Here is a 14,764-nt window from a genome sequence, read left to right on the forward strand (position 1 = left end):
CCACGTTGCAATTATATTGCTAGCTAGCATGTAAAATGAAAAGGGGTAACATTAATCAGAGCTGTTAGTACTGGCTGCTGGTCAGATTCCTGCAATATCAGCAACACCCTACTATTAGTTCTAGCAGAAACATCTCTTAAAGTTGTTGTGTCCTAGATACAGCAAAAGTACCAGGAGATGATTAACTACTGACCCAGAGAGAAATTTAAAAACAAAAGCAAAAAAATAAAAATCCAAAACCCAAAGAGAACCCCAGTTTTGTATAAAAAATAAAGGGAGTAACAAAGAACAAAACAGGAAACCCCAACACAAACAAAAACACATGTCAAAATCCTCCACTGGGGTAAATCTGTAGGACTCCCTTGACTGTAGAGCTAAGCCAGGTTAAGGCAGCTGAGAACATGGCTTGAAAAAAAAAGCTTACAATGTGCAACTTTCACAGATACCCACAAACATTGCAGTTCGCTATTCACATTTCTTTCAACAAAGTGTATAAAAAAAGAAGGGAAGGGGGGGGAAGTGGAAAGCGGGGATTTTTCCTTAGTATACATTTCCAAGAGTTATGAAAGCTACACTACAATAAATGCTGGAAAACAAAGACTCAAAGGATTTCCATTTGGCAGATCAACAAGAAACTGTGGTTGGAGATCAAATTTGTTTCATTCATCTTTGGCAATAAAAATAAATCTTTGCAGTACTACAGCCAAAGTATCACATGATGAGGCATTTATACCACAGCTTTTTATTAGCATGAAATTTGAAGAAAATTTCAGAGTATAAATTACAAGTAATGAGATAAGGGGAGGGTAATCAAACTCTCTAAACAACACTTTAATTGCAATAGAGAAAATACAGTAGATGTATTTCTTTAATATGAATAATAAAGTGAGTAACTTCAAAAGGCCACTATTTGGTAACGTGGACAGGTTCAATATCTAAGTAAAATCCTGTAAAAGTGTATTGGTATTAGAAATTGTCTACTTGCAAAAATATATTTAAAAACTGAAGCTGTTTTGAACAGTATAGGCCACGGGCTATTGCAGGATCACTCAGGTTGCCTGGTCCAGTGCTCTGAGCAGTTCACTGCCCTGCAGAAGCGTAGAGCTGCCCAAAACAGGGACGTTCACCTCACAGTCATATCTCGTCAACTCGGGCAACAAGTAGGGTTCAAAGGAGGGCCCCAGCAGACGACTGGTCATACCTGGAAGAGATTTGTGGAGTAGGTCATGGTGCTGAGACCAGAGAGACTGAGAAAGGACTTCTTTCCCTCTCCTTCCTCTTCTGTTTATACCAGTTACCATTTCATTTTGTGTTTACGTCAATAGGCCTCAAACCACCAGCAGTTACAGGTTTTAGAGCAAACCTACACATTGCTCTGCCTGTCACACGGACAGGTGCAGTTTTTCACCTCCATCCCCAGTTAGATTGTTCAGAGAAAAACAATACAGGTGCAGATGAGGAAAGCTGTAGTAAACAACACAGTGTCTAAATTGATACCCATTCCCCTTATATATTAAAAGGGGCATATATATGTCCCTCCTAATTACTTATTTTAACTTTTGGAAGATGTGTTGAGACTCTAACCTACAAAATCCCTTATCAACACTGCAGTGAAGTTGTTTAGTATGATTTAATCAATTCTATCACAAGACAAGAGTATGGCTGGAGGATAACTGGACCTCTGTGGTAAAAATGTATTGAAGGGCAAAAATAATTTTTCCTCATCATTTTACAAATGTAAACATTAAAGTTTCACACTAAAAAAACAACTAATTTTTCATTCTATGAAACAAGACATAGTTGGTTGTTGGTTTATCATCCTCCTCCATATTTTTTAAAGTGTTTTCTTTCATGGAATTAGTACTGGAACCAAGTACCAACACTTTCCAGTTTCTGTATTTGACAGCTCTTACCTGATGCTTTATGAGCTGGCTGGACAGTATAGTCCTCATAATGGGAACTGTAAAACGGAGGGGGAAATGCTCCTGCTTTCAAATTTTCACCAGGACTGCCACAGGTGGGTTGCTGCTGCTGCTGCTGCAGTTGATTCATCGGTTGGCTCAGACCTCTTGAGTTACAGACAAATTCGTCTGATTAACATAGTAGGGAAAAAAAAAAGTTAAATTCAACATACGTGTACCTACACCTTGTCACAAAAGAAGTCCAGAAACAGCACTAGCTCTAGAAGTAGTACTGCACCCAAGATATGCTGTGTAAGGAAACACAATGTTGTTGAGAAAGTGTCAGCTCTAGCTCTGACATGTCTGCGCCTTGGATCGGCATGAGATGAGTTTATCTCCATTAGGCTGATCTCTGTTACCTCCAAAGCAAGGGTGTGAACATACATGAAACCATCTACCTGGTAGTTACCAAATGTACCTTAAATTGTTCAGCTTTTAGTAATACAATTTGATCTTTAATCTTTGCTTAGTGTAATATTTACAGAGCTGATTTACATTTCCTTTTGAAAGAGTTTGTTTCTATTCAGCTTGTTTTAAAATTGTGTTTCAATACTTAACATTGCAAAACCGCTTTCTTTTCTCTTACCAGTAAGCACACTTGTACTGAGAGACTTCTTTTCTGTAACCAAGGAACAGTTTTCCCCTTTGAGAAATTTCATTCTCTTCCACATTAGGTGAGATGGGTTAATGACAGATGGATCTCCCTAGAATGTGAAGAAAACCAAAACAAATAATTACACCGATGACCACGGTGAGTCCAAAGTTGCAAAGGGAATGCACTTCTTGTGATTACCCCACTCAGCTGTTGCAATGCTTGTTCTTCATAATCCAGTTGTCGCTTCAGTTTCAAACTGTTAGACAGAGCAATTCTTGCTGGGTTTATATCTATGCCTCGCTGCCCAAAAGCATCCAGGGGCCTATTGAGAAAGAGATCTCTGGGTGAGCGAACAGGGAGGCAAATCTAAACCATCTTGTTCATTTACACAGAATCTTCTTTCATTTAAAGACATTTAAGGTGTCTTTGACACATGACAGTGGACAGACCTCAAATGTCAAAAGTTTTTATTTCCTTTGGTTAGTCATCCCACAAGCTTTGGAAACTTTGGACTTCTGGGATCAAAGACTAATGAAAGTCCAGCATAAACAGCCTCTAGGAATCTCTAGGCAGACATAAGAATGCTGTGGAAAAGGAAGTCATGCAACTTTTAAGGATAGGATTTGAGAGTCTGCCCCCTTGCTTTGCATATTAAATACGAACACAGAGGTTGCTGTTTGGGGACAAACTCTCTCTTTCCAGATGCATATTCAGACAGTGGTATTTCTGCCAACAACAAGAAATCCCAGAAAGCAAACGGCAAGTAAACTGCACAGATTCATGTTTTAAAAAGATTGTTGCTATTTTATGTACTTCCTCAACATCTTAGTATGAACAACACTGAAAACCCACACTCTGCATGCTACCCAAGAGCTTCAGAGACGCTTCTAGCTATGACAGGAAACTCCTAGGAGTCTAGCCTCTGATCTATGTCTTATCCCATACTGTTCAGATGTGTGAGAAAGTGATCAAGGCAAAGATGGGCTGTAGAAAAAAATATGTATGCCAGCAATAAATGTACTGTCATCCCTCCCTCTCCCCTTTTTCTGTTGTGCAAAAAAATGCATGCAAAATAAGAAAGTATGCGTGGGTACCAGCTTACTGCTGGACCAGTAAGCCTCTTCAGAATTTTTTTAATAACTGCATCAAGTCAAGCACACTTTGCAAAATTACTTAGGTAATCTTTACCCAACCAGCAGGAAATTCATTCATGCATCCTTACAGGCAGCAAAAAATTAGCCCACTTCTGATTCCCCTAGACTGACTGCTGCTGGGAGAGCACACAGATTTCCTAAAAAATGCAGTCTGATGCCTATCAAAGAATTGACGGGCATTGATATCAAAGCACTGAATTGAGAAAAAAAAAGAGAATTTTTCAATATTATGAGCCCCCTCCCCAGTCTTTTCTGAGTACCATACATAGTTATACCCCCAAAACTCTTACCTTTTTTTATACATGGGCATGCTGGGAGAATGTACTGGTGGCCCTGAAGCAGAACTTGATAGGGATCCTGAGTATTTATCCATGCGTCTCCATTTAGCAGGAACATATTCTAATGGGGGATCAGGTGGCCACTGGGTGTTTGGTCTTCCTCCCATCGAAGACAGGGGAGTGCTGGCTTGGTCATGGTATGGTGGCAGTGATGACCTACTCATGTTGTTGAAGAACACTGATGACAGAGACCCATGACCAGGGTTAATGTTTTTATTTGATAGCTGTGGGCAATATTTCTCTGGGAGGAACTGATTCTGTGAAGCAGAAGCAAGAGGTTGGAAGATGGTACTCATGCTACTTAGACTCTGCTGGGTATTTTGTGCACTTTCAGAGAGAGGACGTTCTTCTTGGCAGATTGGGCTGAGCTGGAAATCTTCTCCATCCATAGGAATGTAAGGCGCCAAGGTTTCAAGGTCCAGTTCATTGAAGTCAGTCTGCACAAAAATAAAGATATCTTATTTCTATGACTAGCATACATGTTCATCATATCAAGCTGAAGAAAAAAACCTTCCAGATAAGCAGTATTTGCTAATGCAACTTGCATGCAGCCTGCAACATCACTGTGATCTGAACTAGATCTTGTGTTTCATTAAGCTTTGAGTAACTTGTCTGCCAAGACTCTACAACATGTGGCATGTAGTTCAACCTCAGGCTTTTTCATGCTAAAATACAAAACACAGCGTTCTCATAATCCAGCTACAAGAGAAAAAAATGTGTCTAAAAAATGCAAAAGTTTTTAAAAATGTAGTTGGAAGGACACTATTGCACTTAAATTTGTTTGGTGTTTTTTTTTTTTTTTCCCCCTTGGAGAACTAGTCATATTTAAATTCCTTTCTCCTGGTGTTTAACCACAGCAGAATAGAGAGGGAAATGAATGCTGGCCCACCAGTCAGCTCAGGACAGGTGCACTTTTCTAACACTTATTTTTCCCACCAGGCAAACCTGCACAGCTGTGAAAGCAGATGCTGAGTCTGACAAAACTGAAGTTTGCAGATGTCAAGTCTTGCACTGCGTTTGATCCTGATCCACATTTCCCTCCTATCTGTCCACTCTTTCTATTGCCTTCATTGCTATTTCTGTGTCCAAACTTAGATGACGTTTCTTCAGGATATGGACTACAGCCTACCTGTATCTTACTAAGTCTGCAAATTGCACTGGCAAATTGAGGCACTTCATTTGGGCCAAATTCACCCCAGACATTCCATAGGACTAATAGGAGATGAGTGTAAGGTCTGAGCTGCCTATTCCTTTCTCTTAATAGTTAAGAAACATAAGCTCTTAACAAAGGCATTTCAATTAAGTACCTAAAGTTAGGTGGGCTGAATCAGGCCTACGCCTTTTATACACTTGATGTAATGTTGTAATAGTGGAGGATTAAGAGAGTTATTTATGGAGGGAATTTCTACACTTACACTCTGATTAGAATGCAGGAGACTGATACTTTCTGTTACTTCATGTGCGAAGTCACATCTCTCTGAAATCCTCCAAAAGGTAAGATGAGGAATATATCCAAAATGACAGTTTTCATTTTGTAGTTAGAGGCATGTGCTATGAGGGGCACTTCTTTCTCACTTTGAGGTTTTGCAGGAATTAGTTTACTTAACATTAGGCCAGATTAAAAAAAAAAAAAGCTGCTGCTTATATTCCTTATCTAGTCTATAGAAGCTTCCAAATTCTGCAAGCTCTCTGCTGCTGCTTTCTTCTTAGCAGTGCCACCAGAGTGCCACCCTAAGGCGCTTGCTTCAGAGAGTTAGGGATAGAAATTTACACCCCAGCTTTTGAAAGTGTGTATTTTTGTTAATGTAGTGCATCACAGTTTTGGTGTACATGTGCAAATGTAGTTTGCATGTATGTTACTATATCTGCACATACAGCATGCATCTGTACTACCTGCTAGAAGGGGACTGATTCTTATGGCTTTTGGAAGAGCTACTAGTTCCTTACCTGGGAGTTGCACTGACTTTTTGATTCTGTGTCCATGGCAAAGAGTTTTTCAATCACCTCAATCTTAAGATCTTCATCCACAGAACTGTAATAATCTCCTGGGCTGCTTGGCTGCACAGAAATAAGAATTTGCTATAGGCACCAAGACAACCACGGTATTGGCTAGCATCATGCAGTTTATACTATGCTATTCAGTAGCAGATCTCTCCTGTGATACCAGACTATATATAGTGTCGTCAGAACCCAAAACTGTCCACTTCTATCATATGCTTTTCTCCAACACTTGATGACTTGTCACAACAAAATTTGAGAGCTATACTGATTAACAAGGGCACCCAATACAGGAACCTAATTGTCATCTTAGTTTGTATGGGGTTTTTGGCAACTCAGGCCAGCAACATGAGATGTACACTATTAAATACTTGTGTGAAGAAGGGAGACAGTTAACACTACACCTCAATGTCTTGATTAAAATTGGACCATCCTCTAATAAAGGCCGGCTAAGAGTGGCTCTAGCTCTTGGGGACAGTGCCCTGAAAGCACATTCATTCTTTCAGTGAGGAACGCCATGGAACTGCTCTTAAAAGCTTGAGTTGGGTAAAGTTTCTGGACTTAAGACTATAGATTCTAGTTAAGAAACAGAGAGGCCATATGGGTCTGGGTCGATGGTGCTAGTGACCACACACCATTTTACACTGTTTTGTTTTATTTAAGGCTAACTCCATGAAAGGTAGTAGCATGTTCTTCTACTAGTTGTTTTATAGGTCATATTAATTACTGAGGGACAGCTGGGAGAAAATGAAGATTGAAACGTAAAGGCAGGATATAGTTCTCATCTGTTTCTGCTGTTGATGCTTAAGATATATGCAGTACAGGAGGGATACAGATCCACTGGGCCTCGTTAATAAGCAATGAGACAGGACTGCTAACATGAAAATATCATCTACGTATATTGATGTGACTTACATACAAAATATTACATGCAGTTTTTTAAAGCTCTTCTTACCGTGGAACAGCTACTGTTGCTGCTTGCACTTGGAGTACTGTTGCCAGGTGCAATCTGAGGCATTGTAAAGGATGGTATCGTCAGTGTTTCACCTTGAGCAGTGTGGCTTTTCACTTCCACTGGCCATGCCTTATTAGGTGTCAAAACAGCACTGGTGAAGGCAGGGGCTTCCTCAAACTTCTGTGTCCCTGCATGGAGTTTTAACAATATTAATGGATGCTTTTAGGTTGTGCTGAGTTATAATTGCAGCTATTCCCTGAAAGTAAACACTGCTCCTAGTTGCTATGACAATAAGTTGGCATAGACTTAATGCATGTTGTTTAGTCAGCAAGAAAGCCCGATTCTGCTCTCATTCACAGAAATTTTCCACTGGCGTGAGCACGTGAGCTCTTATAGCCATTACTCCTGATTTGTACACACAGCAAACAGACCTTGTCTGTTAAGTTTCTAAATATAGGCTCATATGTGGTTCTTTGCTGCACAAAAATTATTTATACAAGTACTAACCAAAATCCAGGGAAATAATGGCATCGCCAGGTGTTGGTGCCAGCTGAGCAAGTTCCTCTGGTTCCTCCTTTAACTTAGTAAACAAGAAGTCGCTCTTCTCTGTGCCAGGGATGCCGCTCTCATAGGTGGTGCCCATTGTCAGCAGGTGAGGCTTGAAGAGTGATTCTGTTTGGTCCATGGAGAACACAACGTCGTTCTTCTCAATTTCACTAACAAGAAAATAGGTTTTAGGTATTTTGCACTCAAAAAAGAAAAAAGTAGGCAGTACAAACTGTCTAAAGCTGGGGCCCATACAAGCGTTTTGGCCTCTCTCAGTCGCACGCCAGGTTCTCGACAGGCGAGGCACAGTTCCAGCGTTGCTGAGCACCACCATCTCAGATGACGCAGAGAGTGTGTTCAGGACTTCTGTGGAATACTCAGGGCTTTGTTGCTCTGCTTTTTAAAGGGATGTAATCGAGGCTGTAATGACCCAGACTATCACTCAAACAAGTATTTCCTATTTTGGCCCCATCTAGGACCAAAAATACTTGAGTTTTGCCAGACGGAGGCAAAACTCCTGATTGGTCCTGATTTTTGAGGCAGAAACCAGCTTCTCCTAGCAACAGAAGATACAATTACTACTTAATTTTATCTCTGTGTCACAGCATTAGACAAACAAAACATATTAGCAGTTGTGTTACACAATAAAACCTTCAGTGCAGGCTTTATACGCTGTTGTATCAGCAGAGCAGCCACTATGCAGAAGAGAGAGGCTGTGGTGTATTTCAACAGCATGTATGGGAATGGGCATGCCACATTTTTCATCGATGGCTAACAAACATGACTAAACGGATTTCAGAATAACAACACCGAATAAATAGACCCTTCATAAGTTCCTCTGATTATTGCATTTCTTCCAGCACATGCATCCATACATGGTTTTCCTGTGCCATACAACTTACCTCAGCACATAGTTGACACAGACGATACACTGAGGCTGTAGGTTGCGCGTATTGTAAATCACCGTTCCTTGAGTCTCCAGCCATACGTATCCGCCATGCTTGGCAAGCATACGGTACTGGCCCGTCACTACTTGACCTTTTGTACACACTGAGAAAAGGGGGCAGAGAGAAATAAATAATGCAGCGGGACAGGAACGCACGATATGTAACACTTGTTTTAAATAAACCCGATTCTGAGTTTTTATTCCGCAAAACTACACTAAGACATTTGTTAGCAAGGATGCTTAACTTTAGGAAAATTTAGCCATTTTAAATATAAAATGGGCTGCTAATTTGCGGTCTCAAGATGCCTGGCATTTGAGTTCTTTAGATGGTCTGAGTACTCAGATCAGAGTGTGGGTTGTTTAGTTGTGGGGGTTTTTTGGGGTTGGTGTTTTTTTTTGGTTTTTTGGCTTTTTTTTGCATGTAATGTAAGATCCTAAGTGCCCCCAAAACAATGCTCGCTGACCCATGTGACAAATCAAATGTTTACTTAAGTCAAAATGTATTTTTGAACTAGCCTGTGTTTCTCAACCAAGGAACTGACAATAGTACAGCTCGGGTTTAAAGCTTCATCTAGATGTCTAAAGGGTTAAATCCCCCCCGTCAATATTTTGTAATATTTGAAGAGAATGAGTTTTCAATATGGAGCTTTGGACTTGAGATGTAAAGTTTTATGATTATGTTTTTTGCCTGAGGACAGTATGCCATGAAACTAATGCCCTAAAAATAACGCGGTTTGACTTAGTAAGGCTGGAAATTTGATTCTGCATTCTTTGTACAGAAAAATTCCTTGTGAATGTGGCCATTAACAGAAGCTATTTATTGTCAGTCTCCCCTACTTAGCCACCATACAAATGTACAAATCCGGGCCTGTGAAATGCAACAACTGTTTTGCAGATAATTGTTGCTGTGTTTATCCCTCTATCTCTGAAGTTTGTTTGTTTTCTTGCTAGGAGTATTTAATCATCCTTCATTTAATTTATTTAGACAAAGTAGAACATTACTTTTATTGATTAAATACTTCTGGTGGAACAAAATCAAAAGGCTTTCATTTCAAAGTGTTTTAGTGACTGGACTGTTCTGCTTTGCTTGTGAAACATAATTACACTGCTTCCTAATCATCAGCTCATCAATAAGAGTCACAGTGTAGGCGCCTGTTACATTACAAAGAAGCTTTTTACTGCTTTAATCTTTTTTATTATTATTATTCAAAGCATGTCACGTTCTGATATAATAAAGTACAGCAGAATCCCTCCATGGGGAAATCTCATAAGTTACTAATACACGCATAACTACTGACTTTGCCATCAGTGCTACATTTAAGGTTCTACCTTCAGAGTGAATTTTTTTTTTCGTAAGTATACATTACCTGTATCTTTACCGAACTAGTAATATCTCAATGAAATAGGCTCCGATTATATTCCTTAACTTTGGGTGGAGGAAGGGGGAAGGCACGGTTGAATTTAATTGAACACAAAATTTGTTTTTTAATTGCTGAGACACACTTGAGAAATATGATTCACTTGGAAGGCTTGTCAAACTTCTGCTACATACTACCAAGTGGCGGGTCCCAGATGGTGACATTCAGCGCCCCACTGAAGGCAATAGCAAAATTCCCATTGGCTTTAATGGCAACAAGACCAGAGTCTAAATGGAAGCGATTATAGATTATTAATTGCTGAATTGGAAAATAGAGCTCTATGGTCAATCTTTTGTGTAGATTTATGTAACAAGACAGAGATTTTAATCTTGTTCGCATAAAGTGTGAAAAACTGGGTATGCTAAATATTGCCAAATGCATTCTAGTCTTCCATTTGATGGTGACTAATTAAGACTTTCGTACTCTATATGCACTATACTTCCAGCCAAGAACACAAACACTATTGTGGCTTGCTTGAATGTGAGGTTATTTCACCTCAAGAAAAAAAGAAAAAAAACCAACCCTGCAGTACAGTAAAACTGCAATAAGCCTGATTTATCATTAAATTAGAAGGAAAGAAAGGGAAGGAGTTCTGCTTCTATGCAAGAGACTAATTTGAGGTTTTTCTCCCTCTCTCTCTTCAAACTTCATACTCTTTCCTCTATTTCCTATGCATCTTTACAACACTAAATGGTTGGCACTGTCAAAATTGATGACTGTATTACTGCATGAATATATACTCTATACATAGCACATTTCTAATAAAAACTACTGTTTAATCAATACAAGTGTGCTGAACATGAATTTTGATGTGGATATTTCCATGTATAAATGACCATGGCCAGGAAGAACTGTACACAGGAAGTTCTGTATAGCTATGTGCTAGGAAGAGCTAGCGAGTTCTGTATTAGCTATATACCTACTTGGTTGCCCTGTGCATTAGACAACATCTCAATGGCACGCATTACGAAACCTAGGCATTTCCTATTTGGAAGGCTTATATGTGTTTTCTCAAGTCACAGCTTGCTGTCATTTTGCCTTTGCGGTTGCTCTCTGCGTTGGTAAGAAGCCTGACTGCCCCAGAAGACACAGGAAGTATTTAGCTTAGGAAAAAAGGGTCAAATTTGCTGACAAGGTAAAGTGATGATTCTGTTGTGGGCAACAGCATTTATCACAGCACAGAGTTTGGTTCTGTGTCTACAACAGTAAAGGTCATCCATGCTGATGCTGTGCTAGCAGAAACACTATGGAACAGTTTGAGTCTAAATATTTATAACCTATGCAGTGCACAGAACCTTGAGCACCCCTCTAGGTTTTCCCTTGCCTTCATTCTGCTTCTCTATCAGTCCTCATGCCCAACAGCAAAGTTTTGTAGGACCTGGCCCTTTTCAGCAGGCACAAATGGCATCTAGACATAAACTGTGCTCTACATGAGGTGACTCAAATTGCTAGAGTGAGACGCAACCTCAATCAATACCTGGTCAAGATGGTTACTAGAAAGTCTCCAGAAATCTTTATGTGAACAAGCCCCAACTCAATGGTCCCATTTAATTAATCAGATAGGGATAACCAGCAAGGGCTCTCTCTCCTGTTACCAAAAAGCTTGCCAGCTCTCATTTAGTTCCCTTCCTGCCATTGTCCCATTCTTAGAAATACATCTCAACAATTCAAAACCAACAGGGCAGCATACCCATGGATTTCTCAGGATGGCTCTTGATAGCCCAGTATAGGGTATGGACATTCTGTCAATGAATATCACTCATTCCTTTCATTGCTAAAAGCAGGAACACATATTTACCTAAGAAACAATTTTAACAAATACATTCCCAGACAACTCACTGTAGAGTATGGTGTGATTTCCTCCCTCCCCCCTCTTTCTTTCTTTCTTTCAAAGCAGCTCTGGAAACAGGATGATTCATACCAACACTGTTTTACAGCACACAACTTTGATCACTGCCAAACATTCTTTCAAGTAACATTTCAACTCAAAGCTGTGCTGAATCCTTGCCATTGGAGCTAATGCATATTCCCGTTTTCCCTTAAGGTCAGACAGTTATTCTTTGCTGCTACTTTTCTCTAGAAAGCACAAAAATAATTTCTGTAAGTCTATTTGGTGGGCAATTCCCTACAGATATAATAAGTCAGTCATGCACTTTCTTCCTGAGGACAGAGACTAAAAGGTGGGGTATTTTTTTTCGCTTGTGGACTCCAGCCTAGCAGGTTTGCTTTGTTTTTAATAAAAAGAGCAGCAGAGAAGTTTTAGCAGTTCATTGCTGAGAACTGTCCCATGCACTAGATCAGTGGTTTTAACAGTCAGAGGAGGGAAATGTCATTTGTACATTAGTCCACCATACTGTCTCCAGCCATAGCACCAACTCTAAGGACAGAGACTGAAGATGTAAATCCAATAATTTTAAGACACCTTATGTGAGAGAGAGAGGATGCATAACTGTGTGGGGCCTGCTGAAGAGGGAGAGCAGATCTCCCAGAACGATTGGGCTATTTCACATTAAAACCAGCTAAAACTGGCAGTTCACATAGGCATAAGAATAACAAGAAGCTGCTGCTCCTGGCAGTATATACTATTTGTATAATTAATATCCCTTTTAGAAATTCTCCTTGCACATCTGTTTTGGGTGGGGAAGATAGTTGTTAGTTGATAGCAGAAGAAAGACATCCAAAAATACACTGCAACAAGCTCTTCCTATTACCCTTTGCAGCTGGTTCTTGCTGTGGAGCCCAGTGGCACACCAGTACCACGAGTAAATGCACGTCTCACAATGCTAGTACCACCTAACTCAGCTTTTCAAATTCTCAGCAGATCCTTGTATTATCCCTCAGAGAGGCAGTGATTCTCCTCTCCACCATCCAAGTTTAGCTTTAATTATGGCAAAAATCAGACCCTCTGAAAAGATCAGCAGCAGGTTTCAGCTAGACAACCACGGTAACCTGTAAGCTTTCTTGCAAAGTGTAAATACTGTCCTCCAAGAATATCTGCACACAAGGTGCATTTGTATTTTCAACTGCTTACTGAGGTACCCGCAAGCTGTGCTTTACATGAAAACTATGAAGAAAAATAAGAATGTGACTTACAGTTCTGGTGACTCTTGGTCATACTCTCCGAGTCCAAGGCATGGTAGAACTCGTATGCTGAACGGCCCAGCAGCTCCTCTGGATGGTATCCAATCAACTCTGTTATTCTTGGTTAAGAAAAAAACAAATATTTAAAATTCAGGTCATCTTAGCCTTATGCTTACACGTGCAGGGCAGTTATCAGCTCTAGTCCTTAGTCTAAAAGAATTAAAACCACAATACGGGAAATTCTGAACTTCCAAACACATCAGGAGCCATAGAGCACTTCTGATCACGTTCTGAAATATTTCCATGTTCAGAATAAACTGCCTTTTACTACTACTGGAATAAAACCTCGGTAGGGATGTCTTTACATGTGTTGTAAATTTTCCCAGGCCTATTGCACAATATATCTTATACAAGGTCTGAACTGGAAAACCATTGCTGACGACGTTCTCAAGCTGTCCACTACATGCAGAACTCCCAACTACCCCAATTCAAAAATCAAATGCATGTGAGGGGCGTAGTGGTTGGCACCATTAGGTTTAAAAGTATGTGTACACTTAAAGACTATAGATAAAAGGGTTAAATCACTACTTTAGGTATTGCTTTTAATAAAATAAAAATGCAAGGTGAGAAATTAAGGGCAGTTAAAAAAAAAATCAGCTCTTCTACTTAGTGTTTCCCAATTATATGAGAACTTTAGCATGTGGATTAGGTTACTTGGGTGACTAATCCACAAACTAAGACCTTTTTCAGAGGCTTTCGGAGTACCCAGGCAAGGCAGGATTTCTCACAAGTTGCTGAATAAATGAAAATAGGTCATCAAACTGTGCAGATGATTTTCTCTAATGAGGGGTGGAGGAAAAGGCTTCTTTTTGCCTAAATTCAATTTGAAATACCACTGCACACAACTTTACAGGAAACATGGTTTGTAAAAAATAATTCAAAAGCAAAGATACCATATCTTCTGAAAAAATAAGGAAACATTTCCGTTGTTTTCCATGTCAACACCACTCTTGAATGCCTTTTCCTAGCTTTTAAACTGCAGTAACAACCTGCAATGTAGCAGAGAGCAGTAGCAAAAACAACTACAAGTCGACTGCTAAGCTGTCATAAAGCTTGGAAAGCCAGGAGGTTTGCAAGGAATGGTCACGTCTTGCAGCACATCACTGCCATCCATGGTAGTGCCCAGGTTTTATGCCTCGTAACTAACTCCCTTGGAAGGGCTTTATCTGTCACCACCACACTTGATTAGTGGAGTTGCTACTTTTAAGAGAGACATCCTCAGGTTTGTGTACTCCCTGGAAGGACAGCCTTGGCCCAGCCCTCCAGACACAAGCATGTCTTTACAAGACAGACATGTAAATACTATAAAACAAACAGAGCAAGAGCATGGCATTCATCTCCCAGATCCTCCTCCAGCAAGGAAGACACATAAGATGGAGCTATTTTGTGTATGGTTTGAACGCCAAGGCATTGAGTCAGGTTTCCCCTCGCCTCCACAGAACTGTATAGCTCAAACCCCCAGGACACCTTGGTTTTGTCACTCTGAAAACTACTCTCTGCCCTGATTTCCATGGAATGACCCTGGGTTTAGATGGTTTAGTTGAGCAAAGACTGTAGTTTGTTTTACTGGGTTCCCCCTGAAAACTTACTCTTCTGTTTATGTTTACAGTTTTATTTACACTTAAGACTGACAAAGGGGAAATTCTTGAATCAGGTTTCAAAGAGTTGCTTTTTTGACTCTTCACTGACATGCCTCTCAGCTTTTAAATTGT

At 40.0% G+C, this 14,764-nt stretch overlaps 1 protein-coding gene and 1 long non-coding RNA gene across 3 annotated transcripts in view; one reads left to right on the forward strand and one right to left on the reverse strand.

Annotated features, from left to right (window-relative positions):
* Positions 1–373: 373 nt before the first annotated feature.
* Positions 374–14,764, reverse strand: part of EPAS1 (endothelial PAS domain protein 1) — a 78,506-nt gene continuing 64,115 nt past the window's right edge. For both annotated transcript variants that reach the window (XM_064446070.1, XM_064446069.1), the window contains exons 7-16: positions 13,005–13,111; positions 8,450–8,597; positions 7,509–7,717; positions 7,002–7,189; positions 5,996–6,106; positions 4,001–4,485; positions 2,755–2,878; positions 2,548–2,665; positions 1,914–2,090; positions 374–1,201 (exon numbers count right to left, since the gene is read on the reverse strand). In XM_064446070.1, coding sequence (XP_064302140.1) covers positions 1,050–1,201; positions 1,914–2,090; positions 2,548–2,665; positions 2,755–2,878; positions 4,001–4,485; positions 5,996–6,106; positions 7,002–7,189; positions 7,509–7,717; positions 8,450–8,597; positions 13,005–13,111 — 1,819 coding nt within the window. In that variant the 3' untranslated portion in view covers positions 374–1,049. The remainder of the gene's footprint in view (positions 1,202–1,913; positions 2,091–2,547; positions 2,666–2,754; positions 2,879–4,000; positions 4,486–5,995; positions 6,107–7,001; positions 7,190–7,508; positions 7,718–8,449; positions 8,598–13,004; positions 13,112–14,764) is intronic.
* Positions 2,633–10,699, forward strand: LOC135312460 (uncharacterized). Its single transcript, XR_010371998.1, has 2 exons — positions 2,633–2,712; positions 4,988–10,699. It is a non-coding gene; the product is annotated as an uncharacterized LOC135312460 (long non-coding RNA).

This window comes from Phalacrocorax carbo, chromosome 3 (genome assembly GCF_963921805.1).
Source record: "Phalacrocorax carbo chromosome 3, bPhaCar2.1, whole genome shotgun sequence".
In the NCBI taxonomy this organism is placed as follows: Eukaryota; Metazoa; Chordata; class Aves; order Suliformes; family Phalacrocoracidae; genus Phalacrocorax; species Phalacrocorax carbo.